General features: G+C 45.1%; 2 protein-coding genes across 3 annotated transcripts; both read left to right on the top strand.

Moving 5' to 3' along the window:
• Positions 1-3,499, top strand: LOC115203402 (programmed cell death protein 7-like). Of its 2 annotated transcripts, none has more exons than XM_029768073.1 (5): positions 1-241; positions 1,741-1,879; positions 2,082-2,312; positions 2,604-2,691; positions 2,953-3,499. In XM_029768073.1, the coding sequence occupies exons 1-5, from the start codon at positions 110-112 to the stop codon at positions 3,089-3,091; spliced, it is 729 nt and encodes a 242-aa protein (XP_029623933.1). In that variant the 5' UTR covers positions 1-109; the 3' UTR covers positions 3,092-3,499. The 2 variants fall into 2 exon arrangements, with proteins under 2 accessions (XP_029623933.1, XP_029623932.1); XM_029768072.1 differs by having other exon boundaries at positions 1-1,411.
• A 1,022-nt stretch (positions 3,500-4,521) lies between these two features.
• On the top strand, positions 4,522-20,617 carry LOC115203401 (ubiquitin-associated protein 1-like). Its single transcript, XM_029768070.1, has 6 exons — positions 4,522-4,822; positions 8,440-8,593; positions 11,236-11,829; positions 13,368-13,583; positions 19,429-19,530; positions 19,881-20,617. The coding sequence occupies exons 2-6, from the start codon at positions 8,462-8,464 to the stop codon at positions 20,013-20,015; spliced, it is 1,179 nt and encodes a 392-aa protein (XP_029623930.1). The 5' UTR covers positions 4,522-4,822; positions 8,440-8,461; the 3' UTR covers positions 20,016-20,617.
• Positions 20,618-21,587: the final 970 nt, after the last annotated feature.

Below are 21,587 nucleotides of genomic sequence, written 5' to 3'. Positions count from 1 at the left end.
TCACCTTGTAAACATGGTCGCCCCCAGCGTTCAACAGTGTCGTTAGCTAGCTAAATACATTTGAAAACAACCGAGATTATTATTTTCCACAGTATCACGCCTCTTGAAAATGGATAAACCAACGTTCCAGTCTACGTCGGGAGGACGGCAGCAACCCGTTTCTAACACCGGAGGTCCCGATACGTTTTACCTTAGAGGGGGACCTCCATATCTCGGACCGCCGCCGATACAACCACCACCAGTATGTGAAACCTCGTTTCAAAGTAACATGCCGAGTTCAAGTAACGTTGCTGGAGCGTTTTGGCCCGGTCAAAACCCTTCCCAATATCTTCCTCCACCACAACAAGCCCCAGTTAGCGACCAGAGATTCCCTCAAAGTCAAGAGTGGACTCCACCTCCACCCGTGTCAGGATATGGCAGTCAACCATATGGCTTCAGACCCCCCTTTCCACAACCACCGCCTAGATTTGAAGGCTACGGACCACCTCATATGTCGTCCCCGGGATATGGTTTTGATCCGTCGATACCGCCGCCCCTCAACAACCCGGCACTCAGTCAGTTCCCTCCCATGTCTTCACAACCAGCTCCCTTCCACAGTCATCCAAAGCTGGAACCCAACACACATGAGGGGAGACCACCAAACTCATGGGCTCAGGGCTACAATGTGGGTGATGCTCAATCGAACATGGGAACTTCAGATTTCCAAAGATCATTTGATCACAATCCAGCATACCCTAGCCCCGGTCCACAACACAGTCAGTATGGAAACACTGATGCAAGTTTTAGACCAAAGCATGCGGACAGTGGTTACACTGAACATCGTAGCAGACCTCTCCTAGCCTCCCCCTCCTTGATTCCGATGGGAAAAGCTTTGCAGCGTGACCAAGGTTTTAGCAGGCCTACGGCTCCACAGCCGCCAGACGAAGACTCCATTCAGAGGATGCAAGACGAACAGTGGCTGAAACATTTCTTGAGGAACCGAGAGAGGACAACAGCCAAGACCTCCAAACCGGCACAACCTCATTCAAGGCAAACACACCCAAAGGTCTCCGTGGCTCTCATACGAGACACCCTGTACGGTGCCATACAGCTCGTTTCAAAGCTGTCCATGGCTTGTGAAATGCTGAAGCACAACTTGGAGAACGAGAGCGTCTGGGCGGATTCTTATGCTGAGGCAGTGAGTGTGAAAACAGATCTGCAAGAGAAACTGAAGGTCCTTGGTGACTCTGAGTGTGTTGAAAGTCTTCAAAAGAAACTGAGTTCCATCAGTAAGAGAAGGGCCAGGCTGCGGCGTCGACAAGTGGAACAGGAGGAGGACAAACAGAAGGACGAGGAACGAGTGGCTGAGCGTGAAGCGGCCATCGACAAGTGGAGGATGAAACGTATCCATGAAGTAGAGGAGAAGAAGAGGGTGAGAGAACTGAAAACTGTCAAACTCAGTGTCTCATCTCTGATCGATAGCTGCCCCTTTCCACCTTCAGACCGGAGCCCTCCTGCTTTAAACCTAAAGGTTGCATTTTTTTGTTCTAGCCCAGCACATCTGATTCAACTAAGGAAGGGTTTGATGTTTAGTTGAGAATTTGAAGCGTGTGTGTTGGGCTAGAAATAAACTGTGCAACCGTGGTGCTCCCCAGGGACTGGAGATGAGACACTCCTGCTCTAAGTAATGTGTGTTACACACCCAGACTATGAACACGGCTTCTGTTATCTGTCTTTTTTTGTGCTCCCCTCCCCCATCAGGAGCAAGAGCTGAAGCTGGCTGCTGACACGGTGCTCTGTGAAGTGAGGAAGAAGCAGGCAGATGCCAAGAGGATGCTGGACATCCTCAGGTCACTGGAGAAGCTACGCAAACTCAGGAAGGAGGCAGCCTCCAGGAAAGGTAAGGAGAAGCACCATAATGGTGGAACAGTTTCTCTTCAGATCTTTTGTCTAGCCAACTGCTGTTCAACTTCACAACAACAATAGTCAAAAATCTCTGTTCTCATTGAACAAATTCATGCAGTACCTCTCTGTTTCACTCCATTTTAAAATGTTTTCTGACAACTGAACATTAACTTCTCTCTGTTTGTGTCCTCTACCAGGGATCTTCCCGGAGAAAGAAGCCGACCAAGCATTTGATGGGCTGGTGGAGCGCCTGCGTGCACTGATCAGGAAGAGGACAGGGGTGTATGGGGCAGAGGAGAACGCCCTGCGGGTGATGCTGGAGAGCGAGCAGGAGGAGGAGCGCAGGAGGGACCTGGAGAAACGACAGAAGAAGGAGAGGGAGAGGCTACTGCTGAGGAAACGAGAGATGGATAGCATGCTCTTTGGAGGTAAGTAGAAACCGTATAAAGGCTGGTGGTTTTTCCCAAAAGGAGAGTCGGGACCCACTTTCAGGTTGTAGCATGTTTATTTTGGGTCGTGAAAATTAACACATTATTTAGTTAATTGGAACACAGCAATTCAAAGGGTATTAGGTTGGTCATCTTATGGCACACAGTTTCTGAACCACTGGTAAATAAGAGGAAAACAGACACAGCATTTAGAGATTCTGATTTTATAAGTTAATATCTGAATAACCATTTATCTTAATGTGACTGTTCTCCCCTCATCCTCTCCTCCAGATGAGATGCCTCCTGACCACCCCCTACAGCCCTTCAGAGAGTACTACACACAGGCAGAACGCTCACTACCAGCCTTAATACAGATACGGTTTGTGTCACACAAGCATTTTACTAGACTTAGAGATTTACCTCCACTAAGGCCCTGTTCAAATACATTAAGACTGCACCCTTCCTTCCTTTTCTCCTTCATTATATGTGTATGAAAGGGCTCCACCAATGCTTTTACTGTTATAGCATATCTAACCAGTGATATTTAACCAGTCATTAAATCAAGGAACGAAGGATGCATGCTGTTTTAAAGTATTTCAGTATCCTATGTTTTGGCTCACATGCTGTCTTTCTCCTCTAGGAGAGAGTGGGACCTCTGTCTGGTCTCAGTGGACCACCCAGACGGCACCATGGTCCCCCAGGACTGGGTCTTACCACAATGCCCCACAGACAAGATTTGGGCCACAGCCCTGGACCGAGGGGACTGCCTCGGACCCTGACTGACACCCATATAGGCTCTGGAAAGGACTGGTCATTCGCTAGCAGTGTATTCAGCAAGTTACTGCAACAAGACCTGCTGGGGAAGTGAAACAGACGAGGGAAATTGACTTTTGTTTGATTATTTTTGATTGCCATTCACGAAATGTCCACGTGAAATGTCAATGTTGGCTTTCGTTAGGGTATTTCTACCCTGACAAAAAAATGTAACATTGTTCTTAAAAAGATTCCTGCCAATCCTTTTTTCTGTATATTTTTATGGTTTTCTTTAAGGATTTCTAAATCAGTTCTTCATTTTACAAACAGCTATTTGGTAGTTACTCTCTCCAACTGATATTTGACTGAATTGACATCCAATTTATCAGGAATTCTGTGTGTGAATAAATATTTTGCCTGCCTGGCGTACCAGATTATTGACCATGGTCAGTTGGTGTCACTGCTACAGTTGAGCTAAACGTGTCTTACAGAGGAGGGTTCTTAGTGACGTCACCCATGCTGTTTACCACCTGTACACAGCATGGGTGTACCGAGAATCTCTTAACACCCTGGCCTGGCCTGCTAAGGAAGGAAGGAATGGAAGGATTACTCTTCTCCTTGTTGGTCTTCTCATTAATCAAACCAATTGAATACCCAGTTGAATATCTAGTACAAACATTTGACACTGTCTCCTCATAGTTTGTAACATCAGACATCTTTTTTGGAGTCATGAGTTACAAGCTCACAGGGAAAACTAATCTGCTCCTTGCTCCTCTATACAGAGAGACATATGTTCCATATAGAGCTGACTTAACTCCCTATTCTACATGACAGATATAGTCGATACAATGTTATTTGACACATGCACCAAATACAACTGGTGTAGACCTTACTGCATCCCAAAGATGCAGAATGAAAAAATGTAATAGTAACATGAGAAATAAAATACACAAGAATGGAGGTGTATACAGGGAGTACCAGTACCAGATCAATGTGAGGCTATATACAGGGAGTACCAGTACCAGATAAATGTGGAGCTATATACAGGGAGTACCAGTACCAGATCACTGTGAGGCTATACACAGGGAGTACCAGTACCAGATCAAGGTGGAGCTATATACAGGGAGTACCAGTACCAGATCAATGTGGAACTATATACAGGGAGTACCAGTACCAGATCAATGTGGAACTATATACAGGGAGTACCAGTACCAGATCAAGGTGGAGCTATATACAGGGAGTACCAGTACCAGATCAATGTGCAGAGGTAGATGTGTTATGACTTGGTGTTATATCTGTTCTACAAAATATATGTATATCTGAACGCTCTGTAATGCTTCACCGTCCTTAACAGACCCTGGGGGTGGTCCCAAATGGCAGCCTATTCCCTATGTAGTGCACTACTGTTGACCAGGGCCCATACATATTCCCTGTATAATGCACTGTATAGGGAATACCAGAATAGGGTGCCATTTGGGATGTGGTGATGGTGTAATGGGAGCGGTTTTCCTTGGGTCTTTCCAGTCGACAGGTGCCTGGGTAGCAGCAGGTAAGCAGCTGAAGTCAGTGAGTTATGTCAGTAGCATAGTGGTTCAGGAGGGCTAATCCTCTGTATCCTCAGACCTCACGCCCACTGCTCTTAATTACCAACAGGTTGGGAGAGGCAGCAACAACACACACGACATCAGTAACCCACGCCTGAGAGAGGAAGAACGCACTACAGAGAAGAGAGGGACTGCTCACAGAAACAAGTACAGGTACATAAAAAAAATGGACAGATTATTTGAGTAGCAAATGTTTTGTGATGATATGGATTTGGTTGAGTCTGAGTATTTACGTGATGATTTTTTATTTATTTTATTTCACCTTTATGTAACCAGGTAGGCCAGCTGAGAACAAGTTCTCATTTACAACTGCGACCTGGCCAAGGCAGTGCGACAAAAACAACAGAGTTACACATGGAATAAACAAACGTACAGTCAATAAAACAATATGAGGATAACGCCTTATGTCACGCCAACTGTTTTTTTCACATAAGGATGTTTTGATATGTTTGTGCTATCATTTGAGTAGCAAATGCTTTTCTAGAGGTGATGATAGTTCCTCTGGTGATGATAGTTCCTCTGGTGATGACTCTGGTGATGATAGTTCCTCTGGTGATGACTCTGGTGATGATAGTTCCTCTGGTGATGATCGTTCCTCTGGTGATGACTCTGGTGATGATAGTTCCTCTGGTGATGATAGTTCCTCTGGTGATGATAGTTCCTCTGGTGATGATAGTTCCTCTGGTGATGATCGTTCCTCTGGTGATGATAGTTCCTCTGGTGATGATAGTTCCTCTGGTGATGACTCTGGTGATGATAGTTCCTCTGGTGATAATAGTTCCTCTGGTTATGATCGTTCCTCTGGTGATGATCGTTCCTCTGGAGATGATAGTTCCTCTGGTGATGATCGTTCCTCTGGTGATGATAGTTCCTCTTTATCAGTGGGCAAACATACAAAAATCAGCAGGGGATCAAATACTTTTTTCCCCCACTGTATGTGTTTAGTGGTTCTTCTCATGTGTTTCTCATATTTTTCCCTCACCTTTGCATGATGGCCATAATAGGCCTACAAGTGTTAAACAATATGGAAGGTGTTTCCCCACTCTGGAATCATACAACAATATTTTCTGAATAGGTTATTCATTTAAAAAAGGATAGATAGGCCTACTTAAAAAAAACATATTTTGAAAAACTAAAAATTTCCAGCGACGCAGTTTAACTATGGAAACAGACGACTATATTGTACAATGTAAGTCTACTGTCATTGAACTTTCCATTGTCTCGCTCTTCGTGCGTTTTAAAAACAAGTTAATAAGCTTAACCGGCATCTGTCTGTTTAGGTCTCCAGCCTGGTCATTAGTCCAGCGCCATCTGAAGCTAGAAGGGCAGCCATAGAATCCAAACAAGTAGTGCTAAAATGGGTACAACCCCTCAAACCAGAGTTTGAATGCATCCTCATGGATACACTTTTAAAATGGCTGCCAGTCCACCCATTGAGGCATCATTGACTTGAATGAGGACATTCATTTTACTCATTATGGTTCTGTGGAGCAGACATTCCCATTCAAATGAACATCTCGTGGTGGGTACATCGGTGGCCATATTGGTGTACCATTAGGAATGTTGGATCAATCAAAGCTTCTCACATCTGGGCCAATATTCATAAAGCAATCTAGGATCAGGTCCCGCCTGTTCACATAATGAATAAGATTAGGCCTATGATCTTAAAGGCAAAACTGATCTTAGATCAGTACTCTATCCTGAGACGTTTTATGAATACGGGCCAAGAATTCTGAGCCACATAAAAATGCATTATTTGCAACAATGACTGTTTTCAGCTGTTTGGCCATGCCTCAAATCACACTCTTTTGTATATGCCCAATATAGTGCTCTACTTTTGACCAGAGATAAGTAGTGCACTATATAAAGAATAGGGTTATTTTCCTTTCTATTAATTCTAATTCTACAGTAGCAGCCATACTGGGGTTGATGATCAGCTGTGGTGGTGGGAGGGGCTTAGTTGTGATGATGCTTTAGCCTCCTCACAACACCTGTCTGCTTAAGGAGGGTTTACTGGAGTGTGTGTGTGTTTGCATTCTTTCTTTCGTACGGCAGTGTGCGTGCATGCATGCTTTCTGCCTTGCGTGCGTGTGTTTTCCGTCCCCTTCGGCCAATGGGAGAGGAGCATCAGGTGTTGACGACTGAGAGAGTCAGACGTGGTACCTTATAATCCTTAATCCTCTACCCCCAGACTTCCCTCTCCTAGATTGTGTAACAGAATCTACCGATATAGAAAGGAAGAAGTGTAAGAGTCTGGGATTTCTGGGAACCAAGAAGAGAATCTGTTTTGGTCTCTGATCCAATCCTGTCTAAATGTGACAGAGATACCAGGCAATTTATTTCAGGAGAGGCAATATAGCTCACTTGTCACCTTACCACTTGTCTCTCAGTACCAGACCTCAACACTGTATGCTAGTTACTGGAACAGCTGGAGTCCAGTTTACAATGATTGACAATAGTAGACTGTTGAAACTGACATCTCTCTCCTTCCTCCAATCCTCCACTCTCCTCCTCTTACTTCTCCTCCTCTCCCTCCTCCTCATCTCTCCCTACACCTCATCTTCCTCCTCTCTCCCTCCTCCTCTCCCTACTCCTCATCTCTCCCTACACCTAATCTTCCTCCTCTCTCCCTCCTCCTCTACCTACTCCTCATCTCTCCCTACACCTCATCTTCCTCCTCTCTCCCTCCTCCTCTCCCTACTCCTCATCTCTCCCTACACCTCATCTTCCTCCTCTCTCCCTCCTCCTCTACCTACTCCTCATCTCTCCCTACACCTCATCTTCCTCCTCTCTCCCTCCTCCTCTCCCTACTCCTCATCTCTCCCTACACCTAATCTTCCTCCTCTCTCCCTCCTCCTCTCCCTACTCCTCATCTCTCCCTACACCTCATCTTCCTCCTCTCTCCCTCCTCCTCTCCCTACTCCTCATCTCTCCCTACACCTCATCTTCCTCCTCTCTCCCTCCTCCTCTACCTACTCCTCATCTCTCCCTACACCTCATCTTCCTCCTCTCTCCCTCCTCCTCTCCCTACTCCTCATCTCTCCCTACACCTCATCTTCCTCCTCTCTCCCTCCTCCTCTCCCTCCTCCTCATCTCTCCCTACACCTAATCTTCCTCCTCTCTCCCTCCTCCTCTCCCTACTCCTCATCTCTCCCTACACCTCATCTTCCTCCTCTCTCCCTCCTCCTCTCCCTACTCCTCATCTCTCCCTACACCTCATCTTCCTCCTCTCTCCCTCCTCCTCTCCCTACTCCTCATCTCTCCCTACACCTAATCTTCCTCCTCTCTCCCTCCTCCTCTACCTACTCCTCATCTCTCCCTACACCTCATCTTCCTCCTCTCTCCCTCCTCCTCTACCTACTCCTCATCTCTCCCTACACCTCATCTTCCTCCTCTCTCCCTCCTCCTCTCCCTACTCCTCATCTCTCCCTATACCTCATCTTCCTCCTCTCTCCCTCCTCCTCTCCCTACTCCTCATCTCTCCCTACACCTCATCTTCCTCCTCTCTCCCTCCTCCTCTCCCTACTCCTCATCTCTCCCTACACCTCATCTTCCTCCTCTCTCCCTCCTCCTCTACCTACTCCTCATCTCTCCCTACACCTCATCTTCCTCCTCTCTCCCTCCTCCTCTCCCTACTCCTCATCTCTCCCTACACCTCATCTTCCTCCTCTCTCCCTCCTCCTCTCCCTACTCCTCATCTCTCCCTACACCTAATCTTCCTCCTCTCTCCCTCCTCCTCTCCCTACTCTTCATCTCTCCTTCTCCCCCAGTGACCAGAAGAGTAGCCGGAGGATGTCCTGTCTGGATGAGGTTCCTTTTAAGACCCTTCTGGGATCTCTGGAAGGGCCCAGGGAAGAGGTGGAGCTGATCACTGCCCCAGACATCACTGTCCCAGACTATCTCACCATACTGCAGGAGACAGAGGTTGGTGTGTGTAAGAGATTGAGGGTAGATACACATCACCACCATTCACTTGTATCACTCCACATTATCACTGATCATTGCAAGGAGCTGTTTAGTATGATATGAACAACCCAGACCCCCTGCCGTTCACTTTGACACTCTACCATTAACACCTACTTAAAATATCTCCCTGCCAGCCAGTTCTGTCAGTTCAGTGAGATGTATAAAACTAAAAATCTCAACTAGGACATAGGCTTTGTGGCTATCATTTATTTATTTGTTGATGACACTAGAAAGCTTTAATGCCATTCTACACATGGTTGGAACATCAACACAAATAGAACATAACACTCAAAATACAACACAGACAGAACATAACACTCAAAATACAACACATACAGAACACAACACTCAAAATACAACACAGACAGAACATAACACTCAAAATACAACACAGACAGAACATAACACTCAAAATACAACACAGACAGAACATAACACTCAAAATACAACACAGACAGAACATAACACTCAAAATACAACACAGACAGAACATAACACTCAAAATACAACACAGACAGAACACAACACTCAAAATACAACACAGACAGAACACAACACTCAAAATACAACACAGACAGAACATAACACTCAAAATACAACACAGACAGAACATAACACTCAAAATACAACACAGACAGAACATAACACAAAATACAACACAGACAGAACACAACACTCAAAATACAACACAGACAGAACATAACACTCAAAATACAACACAGACAGAACATAACACTCAAAATACAACACAGACAGAACATAACACTCAAAATACAACACAGACAGAACATAACACTCAAAATACAACACAGATATAGAACGGGGTGTTTTAATCACACTGTTTTCCAATGTTGTCATCGACTTTTACTGGGTAGAAGTTAAAGTCATGGGAAAATGGCTGACGTCTCCTACTCTTCTCTTAGTGTAATTAGGACTATTATGATACTGGGTGGCCTTTGACCCCGTCCACTGCTACACCGCCAAACCTAAATCCCACAGTGACCACCGACATTGTCCATACAGTCAATGTTTGTGTATTTAACAGAGAAGGGAAAATATCTCGCTTTGGTTTAGTTGTCAAAACCTCGGCCAAGCTTTCTCCTTAATCGTGTTAGGGTTCGAGTAAGGTTTGTTTCCAAATTCACAGTGGCCTCAACACACAGAGTGTGTACAGTGTTCTCCCTACATAGCTTTGCAGTTTGAAGCTATAACATAGCTTAATACTGGGGCCAGAAAAACATTGCTGGGATTTTTTTATCAATACCTTTATGACATGGCCTTTATATAATTAATAAAACATCAACAAAAATGGTGGTTTCCTGGTCCCAGTTCTGTTTGTGCTATACTCACCTACTTCTATGGTCATTGGCGAATCAGCATAAACAGATCTGGGAACAGGCTAATTTGTGGAAGTATTTGGTTGGATTTGAATTATAATTTCATAGATATTGTCCTAAAAAAACGAATCTATTAACTTCTGCCTTTGCAATGCATATAGTATGTACATTAGAAGGCATTGTCGACATTAACATCTCTCCGACTTCTCTCGAAGCCCCAATACTGCAAGTCTCTTTATTCTTCCATCTTGTGGGAGACAGACCATGCATCCCAAATGGCACCCTATTCACTATATAGTGCACTACTTTTGATGGGAGCTCTATTGGCCGCGGTGAAGAGTATTAGACTATATAGGGAACAGACAGCCACCTGTAACACATACATAATCTCCTCATTGTTAATATTACCCTGAAGCCATAGTCAGCGGTTTAGAATCTGATAAACCCAATGTGATTATTATAGGAGCCTGATGTCGAGATTTCATTTTCACCTCCTCTGATCTGGAGAGAGTTGAGTTTGACAGTCTCATCCATCTAAAGCCAACAGAACCTAGGTTCTGTCTCAAATGGGACCCTATTTCATATGTAGTGCAGGGAATATAAAGGGAACAGGGGTGCTATTTGGAAAGAACATCTAGTCTGGGCTGAAGCAGGCACCTTTGTATAACTCTGAAAACACACGCACAAGCACACACATGCACACACACCTCTATTGGGATCAATTCATTCATCTTGTTAACAGAGAGAACAGCTTCAATCTGATGTGTGGTGTCGTGGTTTCGTGGTTTTTGGCATCACATGCAAGGGTATTTCCTACAGTCTGGGAAATTGATGGGAAGGCAAACAAAGCCATAAATGTAGACAAAATGAAGGTGGAAAATTGATAGTGAAACATTTGCTGTGTTGCGTCATTGGCCTTATTGGATCCTTCCTTCCTCACTTCCTTCCCTTAATCACATGATATTGGAGAAGTGTGAGCCAAGTGAAAGACCAAATCGCTAAGGGAAAGCCGAGTGGGTGTTAGACATTGGCGGTGGGTGAGTCGATGAGTTGCGTGACACACCTTAACAATGTGAAGCGCTTTAAGGGAAGAAGGAAGCATTTGCTAGAATGACTGCTTACCTGATTAATTGCTTGATTGATTGTTTGATTGGTTTGCCATTTGATTGGTTGGTTTTCTTAAAGTACACTCCATTCATCCATCCACCCACCCACCCATCAACCAACAACCACTTACCAACCCATCTTCACCTCTGTCAACAGTACATGTTCAGCTTGGAGAACTGGGTGCTCCAGGGCCTCCAGGGAGGTTACCCCAGCCAGCTCCAACCCCCCGGCCCCAGATCCCCATCCGAGGTGCTCCCCTCCAGCCCACCCTACTGGCACCTCTTCAGCAGCCCCCAGGAGAGCCGCCTGGCCAGCCGCCACAGCTCTGACTTCTGGGAGCCCAACCCCCGCCAGCGCTCCCACAGCCTGAACCCAGTTGACATGCGCACCCGGGTCAAGTTTGTCATCTCCGACTCCGAGGAGGAAGAGGAGTGCTCTTCGTCGGAGTCTGGTTCAGGGTGCAGGTCGGATCAGCGTGTTCCTGGGGTGAGGAACCCACGGCAGACCTGCACCCCTAACGTCCTGAACCTACCTGGCTCTCAGAGTGGTCTGGTGACCTACCAGCGTAGGAAGAACCTCCGCCAGTACTCGCTGTCCGTTCTCGAGACCTCCAGAGAGTGTAGCCAGGGGACCCCCTGCCCCCCAGGAGGACCCAAGCCGCTGTCCTCCTCATCCCTACCCAGACACCCATTGACCAGGGCCAACACAGAGAATGTCCCCTCCATCAGACACCACAAGCCAACACATCCGGTACGGACATGACCTCCTATTAGGAGAAATATAGTAGAGAAATGGTATTGAAGGCTCAGAATCAAATCAAATCAAATTGTATTTGTCACATGCGCCGAATACAACAGGTGTAAACCTTACAGTGAAATGCTTACTTATAAGCCCTTAACCAACAATGCAGTTAAGAAAAAAAGTGCTATATACAGGGGCTACCAGTACAGAGTCAATGTGCGGGGGCACCAGTTAGTCAAGGTAATTGAGGTAATATGTACATGTAGGTAGAAGTAAAGTGACTATGCATAGATCAATTAGTATTGTTAGATAGTTAAAGGGATAGTTCACCGAAATGACAAAATTATATATGTTTCCTTGCCCTGAAAGCAGTCTACAATCCATACTTTGAATTGGTTTACCTAGCCACTGTCACCAACGTTAGTTAACTTCTGTAGCTGTACACCATCATGAATATCGACACACGCAAAAACCAGAGTCTCTTTGGATAAAAGTGTCCGTTTTACATTATTGTTGCCTAGTTATTGTCCAACTGAGAAGCTCAATATTATCTAGCATAGTAGACTATTCTATTCATCAATCCCTTTATTTTATATTAGTAGGAATGGGTTCAGTTACCCCCGTGTATGCCTCTATCAGTAAATAGGAATGTTTTCCCATTTCTTAAAATAACATTTTCTCTAGGCTGTGTAGTTCAAGGCCCCACTTCCTAGTTCCCATGTGCTGTCTTTAAAAACTAAAGCACCAAACCAGATGTCCTCAGTGGGCAGTGTGACGGTTCTCTAACTGGCTCTGCCTCGGAGCAGCATGGGCCTGGAAAAAGATGAGGGAGGTATTTAAACCCCCACACTAAGTATCAGACGTATTCTAATGCCAACCACAGCTCAACAAGCTCATGTGGGATTTGCTCAACTTGGACTCCAGATACAGTAGATATGTTGGATGGAAATATGCTAGATTGTATTTCAGATGAACTTGAAACTTTTAGATATATTTGTAAAATACATTTTTACAAAAAACAAATGAAATTCATATTTTTGTAAAGCAAATTGTATATAGTATGTTAGTTGATAGAGAAAACAGATCCTCCTGAGTATATTAAGGGTTTTTTCCAATTCACATTTCTCAAATGTTTTGAGGGATGTGTGCTCTAAATATAGCTAGTGTAAAGTCTGTCCTTGGAATCGTCTCAAGTTATTATTAGTTCATCAGGATTAGCGAGTGGAATTACTCAGGGAAATGTATTTCTCAGCAAACCAGTGTTTCAAGGTTAGCCAGCCATGTACGTTTCGGTACTGTCATACACTATAAATGTTGCACTCATGTTGCGTGAACGTTGCCAGTTCTACGCACAGGCTGTCAGTCAGGTTGTCAATCTACAGGCAACTTAAGAGGCATTAGTCAGGCTGGGATTTCAGGCTAACCCTCTCCCTTTATGAGGTTGGTTATCTTTCTTTCAAAAACTCCCCACCTCCCCTCCCCCTCACTCTCTCTCTCTCTCTCTCTCTCACACACACTCTCTCCTCTGCTCTTCCCCCCGTGTGCAGTCCCTGAGTCCGTACTTATGCCTGCCGGCCCTTCCCTCGGTGACCTCACGACCCCTGGGTTCCCACGCCGCATCAGTGCTGGACTCCTCGGTGGAGCTGCTGTCCGCGCTGGGCCCCGAGGAGAGAGAGCTGCTGCAAGCCATCACTGAAAGGGGCTATCCGCTCCGCACCGCCATCATCGCCCTGCAGAAGACCGGCCAGCAGAGCCCAGAACAGGTCCGTCTCAAAACACAGTCACAAACATTTCATAGACATGAATTTGACCAGTTTCGAGAATGAAAGTTTCTTTGACCAAGATGGCCATTCTGTAGTTGTGTCGCCGGGAAGCCAATGTCCGTTCTAGTGCTCTGTTTAACCTCTCTAGGGTACGTGGGACGAAATTGTCCCACACTATTCAACAGCCAGTGACAAATCAGAGCGGCAAATTTAAAACCACAAAATGTCATAATTCAAAGTTCTCAAACATAGGACTATTTTACACCATTTGAAAGATAAGACTCGTTAATCTAACCACATTGTCCGATTTCAAAAAGGCTTTACAGCGAAAGCAAAACATTAGATTATGTCAGGAGAGTACCCTGCCAAAAATAATCACACAGCCATTTTCAAAGCAAGCATATATGTCACAAAGACCAAAACCACAGCTAAATGCAGCACTAACCTTTGATGATCTTCATCAGATGACACTCCTAGGACATTATGTTATACAATACATGCATGTTTTGTTCAATCAAGTTCATATTTATATCAAAAAACAGCTTTTTACATTAGCATGTGATGTTCAGAACTAGCATATCCACCGAAACTTCCGGTGAATTTACTAAATTACTCACGATTAACGTTCACAAAATACATAACAATTATTTTAAGAATTATAGATACAGAACTCCTTTATGCAATCGCGGTGTCAGACATCTCATTACACTTTCTGGCGCCTTCTGAGAGCCAATGGAAGCCTTAGAAAATGTCACGTTACAGCACAGATGCTGTATTTTTGGTAGAGAGGCTACAGAAGGACAATAAATTGTCAGACAGGGCACTTCCTGTATGGAATCTTCTCAGGTTTTGGCCTGCCATATGAGTTCTGTTATACTCACAGACACCATTCAAACAGTTTTCGAAACTTTAGAGTGTTTTCTATCCAAATCTACTAATTATATGCATATTCCCGTTTCTGGGCAAGAGTAGTAACCAGTTTAAATCGGGTACGTTTTTTATCCGGCCGTGCAAATACTGCCCCCTAGCCCCAACAGGTTAATTCTGTGGTCAGCACAACACTATGGACATTTAGCAGAGGCTTTTATCCACAGCAATATGTGTTTTTACATGACATCATTGACACACCGCACAGAGTGATATGATGATGTAGCAGCCAATTGTGTTCGTTCCTAATAAGACATTGTCATAAAATGTAGTTGAAACAGAGCTCTCTCCGATCCTGCCAGCCACATCTTCTAGTCTCTCTCTCTGTTCTCTTTTTCAATAGCAGAGGTGCATAAAGATGGCGACCCCCATGTACTTGCCACAAATCCTTGCTTTGCTTAGTTCGCCGTATTGTACATTGCGCTCCATTACTCTTTTTTAATGTTCGTCAGTACAGTATACATGATCCCAATTTTAGCTTTAGGACGCCCGGCAATTAAAAAAAACGAAAAAGTAGATTGTGCTCATTTATTGGCACATTGAACCATGTCGTGCGCCGTAGTTAAAAAAAACAATCTGTGGATCGTGCTAAAAAGTCATATCTGAATTCTGCGATCTTTATGCACCTTCGCCATTCAATTCAATAAGATTTATCATCATGAAATACATAAGGAAATATTGCCAATGCACAAGAGTTGTATATCTTTGTCTTATTACCCTTTTAAAAATATTTTTTCAGTTATACTCAGTAAAAGTTATTTAAAGTGCTAATTTGATCTCTTTGGTCTCAGGAGTCTCTCCGTCGTGTCCTCTCTTAGGCTGTTTTTCTTTTACATAACTCAAATATGTGTAGTAAGATTTATCTCTCTTCAACATCCGATTTGCAACTTTTATGTTTACACTATTCTTACACTTGCCTTGGATGTGGTGTGGCCAAAGCCACATTCCTGCTTCAAGTTTTTGTGCAGCTATTAGCGTACCATAAATACCATTGTATATAGACAAACAAAATAAGTATAGCAATTCAAACTATACAGGCGTTTGTCATCTCAACCATATTGCACATAATGTTGCACACTTGATTAATGCAACGATTCACAAATGAGTGGACATTTTTAAAACCTTTCATTTTTTATTTGGTTTACAGAATAAAAAGGTAATGAAGGTAATTTTTGCTGGGACATGTGGCATCAGAGCCATTGTATTTCCACCATACATTCTATGCTTTACACAGAACATGTAAAGAGGGGTGTGTTGTAGATGTTTCCCACATTACCATCAGACTTGGCTTGGGAAAGAGATTTGAATCTAGATCCGTCTCTAATACACAACAGCAGTATGTGTCCTGGAACTAGTATGTGTAGTCAGACTAGTGTAAAGAGGCCCTTAGCTCAGGCTTAGCGGTCCTGTCTAAGTAAAGAGAGCAGATCACTAAACATCCCTAATCCTCTGCTGCTTCAACAGACTGGAGACGTGCTTCACCATATCCCTTTATCCCCTGGATGTCTCTGTGTTATTCTGTTCCAAGCCAACCAAGTCTGATATCCCTAATGCTGCATCACACCTGGGTTCACATACGATTTGAAATCTTTCAAATAGTAATAGTGTTTGCTTTCGCCTACCTGGAATGCCAGATGGGCGGGGATTGTACTTTTGTGACTATTCTATTGGTTCCATTGCACCAAGCAAACTCAATCAAGTCCAGCTAAAGTATTTGGAATAGTATGTCAACCTAGCTCTGTGCTTCATAATGTAACAGTACAATAAGTTCCGAAATGTTCAATCGCAAGGAATGTATTGCTCAAGACCCGTGTTATGAAATGTAATGTCATGTAATATTTTTAATTGTGTATACACTGTAACTGCCTTAATGTTGCTAAACCCCAGGAAAAGTAGCTGCTGCCTTGGAAGGAACTAATGGGGATCCTTAATAAATACAAATACATACAACCAAAAGCCCCACGTTTGTGTAAATTGCTACAGTGCCACATTTCTGAGCACTGAGTCCACGTAGCCGGACATGCTGCCAGCACACTCAACTTTTCCCCATCTGACAGTGTGCATCTACCTCAGTTGGCTTTGGTGTTTAACGGCAGAGCAGAACATATGCTTTTAGCTCCCCGCAGCCCAGCTCGTATTTGATGCCATTTGCCTATGAAGAGGGAGAGAGGAGGAGAGTAAAAAAACACCATTGTAAAAATAGATATCAGATACTCCAAAGTTTCCACAACCTGCTCAGTATTATGTGTTCTCAGCAGAGTCATATATAGTTTCAGGGGCTGCCTCTGGCTCCTCTCTCTCAGGGGCTGCCTCTGGCTCCTCTCGCTCTCTCTCAGGGGCTGGCTCCTCCCTCTCTCTCTCTCTCTCTCTCTCTCTCTCTCTCTCTCTCTCTCTCTCTCTCTCTCTCTCTCTCTCTCTCTCTCTCTCAGGGGCTGCCTCTGGCTCCTCTCGCTCTCTCTCAGGGGCTGCCTCTGGCTCCTCTCTCTCTCAGGGGCTGCCTCTGGCTCCTCTCGCTCTCTCTCAGGGGCTGCCTCTGGCTCCTCTCTCTCTCAGGGGCTGCCTCTGGCTCCTCTCTCTCAGGGGCTGCCTCTGGCTCCTCTTGCTCTCTCTCAGGGGCTGCCTCTGGCTCCTCTCTCTCAGGGGGTGCCTCTGGCTCCTCTCTCTCTCTCTCTCAGGGGCTGCCTCTGGCTCCTCTCTCTCTCTCAGGGGCTGCCTCTGGCTCCTCTCTCTCTCTCAGGGGCTGCCTCTGGCTCCTCTCGCTCTCTCTCGGGGCTGCCTCTGGCTCCTCTCTTTCTCTCAGGGGCTGCCTCTGGCTCCTCTCGCTCTCTCTCAGGGGCTGCCTCTGGCTCCTCTCTCTCTCAGGGGCTGCCTCTGGCTCCTCTCTCTCAGGGGCTGCCTCTGGCTCCTCTTGCTCTCTCTCAGGGGCTGCCTCTGGCTCCTCTCTCTCTCAGGGGCTGCCTCTGGCTCCTCTCTCTCTCTCAGGGGCTCCCTCTGGCTCCTCTCGCTCTCTCTCGGGGCTGCCTCTGGCTCCTCTCTCTCAGGGGCTGCCTCTGGCTCCTCTCGCTCTCTCTCAGGGGCTGCCTCTGGCTCCTCTCGCTCTCTCTCAGGGGCTGCCTCTGGCTCCTCTCTCTCTCTCTCTCTCTCTCTCTCAGGGGCTGCCTCTGGCTCCTCTCTCTCTCTCAGGGGCTGCCTCTGACTCCTCTCTCTCTCTCAGGGGCTCCCTCTGGCTCCTCTCGCTCTCTCTCGGGGCTGCCTCTGGCTCCTCTCTTTCTCTCAGGGGCTGCCTCTGGCTCCTCTCGCTCTCTCTCAGGAGCTGCCTCTGGCTCCTCTCACTCTCTCTCTCAGGGGCTGCCTCTGGCTCCTCTCTCTCTCTCTCTCTCTCTCTCTCTCTCTCAGGGGCTTGCTCTGGCTCCTCTCTCTCTCTCTCTCTCAGGGGCTGCCTCTGGCTCCTCTCTCTCTCTCAGGGGCTGCCTCTGGCTCCTCTCTCTCTCTCTCTCTCTCTCTCTCTCAGGGGCTGGCTCTGGCTCCTCTCTCTCTCTCTCTCTCTCTCTCAGGGGCTGCCTCTGGCTCCTCTCTCTCTCTCAGGGGCTGCCTCTGGCTCCTCTCTCTCTCTCAGGGGCTGCCTCTGGCTCCTCTCTCTCTCAGGGGCTGCCTCTGGCACCTCTCTCTCTCTCTCTCAGGGGGTGCCTCTGGCTTCTCTCTCTCAGGGGGTGCCTCTGGCTCCTCTCTCTCTCTCAGGGGGTGCCTCTGGCTCCTCTCTCTCTCTCAGGGGCTGCCTCTGGTCAAGGCCTTATCAAAGTGTCCTTGACCATGAATCAAGTGACACAAAGTTAGCTATGCTAAATGGTTTAGAAAGTTTCCTAGCCTGCGGTGTGGAGGTTCCAGCCAGGGTTCAGCTCTTTTCTTATGTCCCCCTGCCCCTCTCTCTCTCTTTCTCTCTCTCTCTCTACACCACCCACCCCTTTTGCTATCTATTTCTCTCTCCATCCTTCCCCAACCTTCTCCCTCTCCTTCCATCTCTCTTTCCTCCCATCTCTCTCGCATATCTCCCTCTCTCTTTCCATCTCTCTATCTCTCTTCCTCCTTCCCTCTCTCCCAGTGAAGAGAGAAGGCAGCTGGAGAGTTACATTAACAGGGATCAACTCTTTAATCAATTACCTATTTAATCAGTGTAATCCTCTGTCCTCTCTCTCCCTCCCAGCTCAACATGTTAAAGCAGGGCCATGGGTCACGCTGCTCTCACACATATTACCTTTCACCATGCTGATCTCAGATCAGTTCTTCTCCTTTTCAGAGTGATGCCATTAGCACAAGAATGGTCTATCAGCTTATTGTGGTGTGTGTGTGTGTGTGTGTGTGTGTGTGTGTGTGTGTGTGTGTGTGTGAGAGTGTGAGAGAGTGTGAGAGAGTGTGACCAAGTTGTCACACAGAAATATGATCTGATTTTATAATAATCTGTTAAAGATACTGCTGTGTTAGGCGTAATTGGACTGTTGCCATAATAACACACATATTGATATAGAACACCACAGAGCACAGTGGCAGATTCACAATAACCACATCAGTTAATACTCAGTTACACTGAAACATTTACCCTTTTCACACTACCAATCTGTACTGCACTGACATGGTTACACATCCACCATAGTTACTGAAGCCGTGCTGGAAAGGACAATATGAAAATCAAATATCCAAGTCAGTGGAAGTCAGTGATGGTGTGGAGCGGGTATTCTTCGAATCACCTTGTCAACCATATTTGTGGCTGCTTTGTGTCTAATGCTCGTCTCTTGAATATATTTGGCTTTCAGACTGCTGTTGAGTGCAGAGACAGACAGTTACCCAGGCAACTGTTTACCTGCTAACTGACAGTAATGCTATTAGTCGTAGTAATCTGTGGTGTTGTGGTTGTTGTGTGCAGATCCTGCGCTATCTGGTGGCCTGTGACAGACTGTGTGAGCGGGGCTACGACGAGGCTCAGGTGGAGGAGGCCCTGGAGATGTTCCAGAACTGTGAGACTAAGGTAAACATCATAGATTATTCATTTATTTATCTTGGTATTCTCTGTTTACCTCACAGCTTTCCTCTAATGAACAACAAATCAATTTGAATTGAATTGTACTGCTGGATTTAAAGGAATAGTTCACCCAAAATACAAAATGACATATTGGCTTCTTTACCTTCCGAATGCTAAAAAGTAAGCAATTGGAGACCGTGGCCAGGTAAACAAAACCAAAGCATGGAGTGTTGTCTTACCTTGTCCATAAACTGCTAAAAGGGTAAGAAAATCAACATGTCCTTTGGGTGAACTATCCCTTTAACTGTAAAAGCTGCTCTATCATCTGATGGTTTCTCCTCTGTCTCTCCCCTCAGGCTGAGGAGTTTCTTCACCTGCTGGCTCAGTTCAATGAGATGGGCTTCCAGCAGAACGCTATCAAAGAGGTTCTGTTAGTCCACGAGAACCACCGCGAGAGGGCCCTGGAAGAGCTGATGATGCGTGTGGCATGACAGGGTCAATGTCTGCTCCCACCAAAAATACATTGTAGGAGACATACATGCACCAACACAAACACAGTTCCTTTTTGCCTGTTTACTACAAACAATTATGTTAGCTAATGTATCATATTAAAGGGATAGTTCACTCAAACTATATTTTACTATTTGGTTCATTAGTCCACTGTTAATACAATCCCCCAAAATTGTGTATGTCACCAGTCAAGTCTTCAAGACTGAGCACTTTCAGTCCAGAGCAAAAACGATGATGATGATGAGTTTTCAGTGAACTATCCCTTTTAATGTCATTTGCAAATTGCAATTTGCATGTTGAAACAATGTAGATTGACTGGAGTACACTAAAACTATACATTCTAGCAAATCAGGAAATGAACAGTGGCCTTCTAGGAAAAGTAAAACTTAAACAATACAATTTACAGACAATCGATTTATTACATAGTTTTATTACATTTCAGGTTTTGACAATGTTTGATGTGATTTGCCCATTGTCAATTTTCTTTGTCAGTTTCAAGTGTCACAGCATTTGTCATGTAGTATTTTGAATTTAAGTTCGATCTGTAATTAAATAATATCCAGTAGACTATGGTTACATGCCAAATGGCACCCTATTCCCTTTATAGTGCACTACTCTTCACCAGGGCCCATAGGCTCTGTTTAAACGTAGTGCACTATATAGGGAATAGGGTGCCATTTGGGATGTAGTCTGTGTTACTGGTAAGTCATTATCTGTATTTGTAGGGTGTGTGTATGGGGTAAAAGATCAAAACCTGAAAGAAGCTTGGAAATCTTTTTCTATATGGCAGATTGTCTGAAATGACCCACTTGAAGTTGTACATAATGTAACTTGCACTTTAAAATGTATTGAATATATTTTGTATTCATTTGATTTGTTTTTGCCTATGATACAAAACTATTGTGTACAGATCAAATGCGTATGAGAATTGAGATTTCTGATGAAAAAAACATTTCTGATGAATCAAAATTCAATATACTTGTAATATCATACTCATGTCTCATGGTACCGACATCATATTAGGTCTTGATATGTGTGGGATACACTTCCACATTTTTGCCATGCTTTCCCCGCTGACGATGGACGGACGGACGGGGTTACCACAATACAGGTTTGTTATTTGACTATCAAAGCCACGGCAGAACTTAGATGGGAGCAGCGAAGCAAAGGGAAGAGTCGGCGTCTATTAAAGATGTGTATCTTCTGTTGATGGACCGGGAGAGCTTTAGAGGTCCTCTATGTTTGGTCAAGAGAGCATTTCTTTTATCACTTTGCTATTAATGAACTTCACTCATAGACTGTTAACAGACTGTAGACCAGTGGTGGCTGGTGGTACTTTAAATGGGGAGGACAGTCTGATAGTAATGGCTGGAACTGAATATATGGAATGGTCTTAAACACATCAAACACCTGGTTTCCATTTGTTTGATTCCATTCATTATTATGTGCCGTCCTCCCTCACTAGTCTCCACTGCTGTAGGTTAAAGAATGAGGGAAAGAACCACTCTTATATCATCAAGGGAGATGTTTGCCTGTTAACTGTAGGGGAAATT

Source organism: Salmo trutta, chromosome 12, assembly GCF_901001165.1.
Source record: "Salmo trutta chromosome 12, fSalTru1.1, whole genome shotgun sequence".
NCBI classification, from domain to species: domain Eukaryota; kingdom Metazoa; phylum Chordata; class Actinopteri; order Salmoniformes; family Salmonidae; genus Salmo; species Salmo trutta.
Note: the sequence above shows the minus strand (reverse complement) of the source record. Positions and strands in the feature narration are given on the sequence as shown.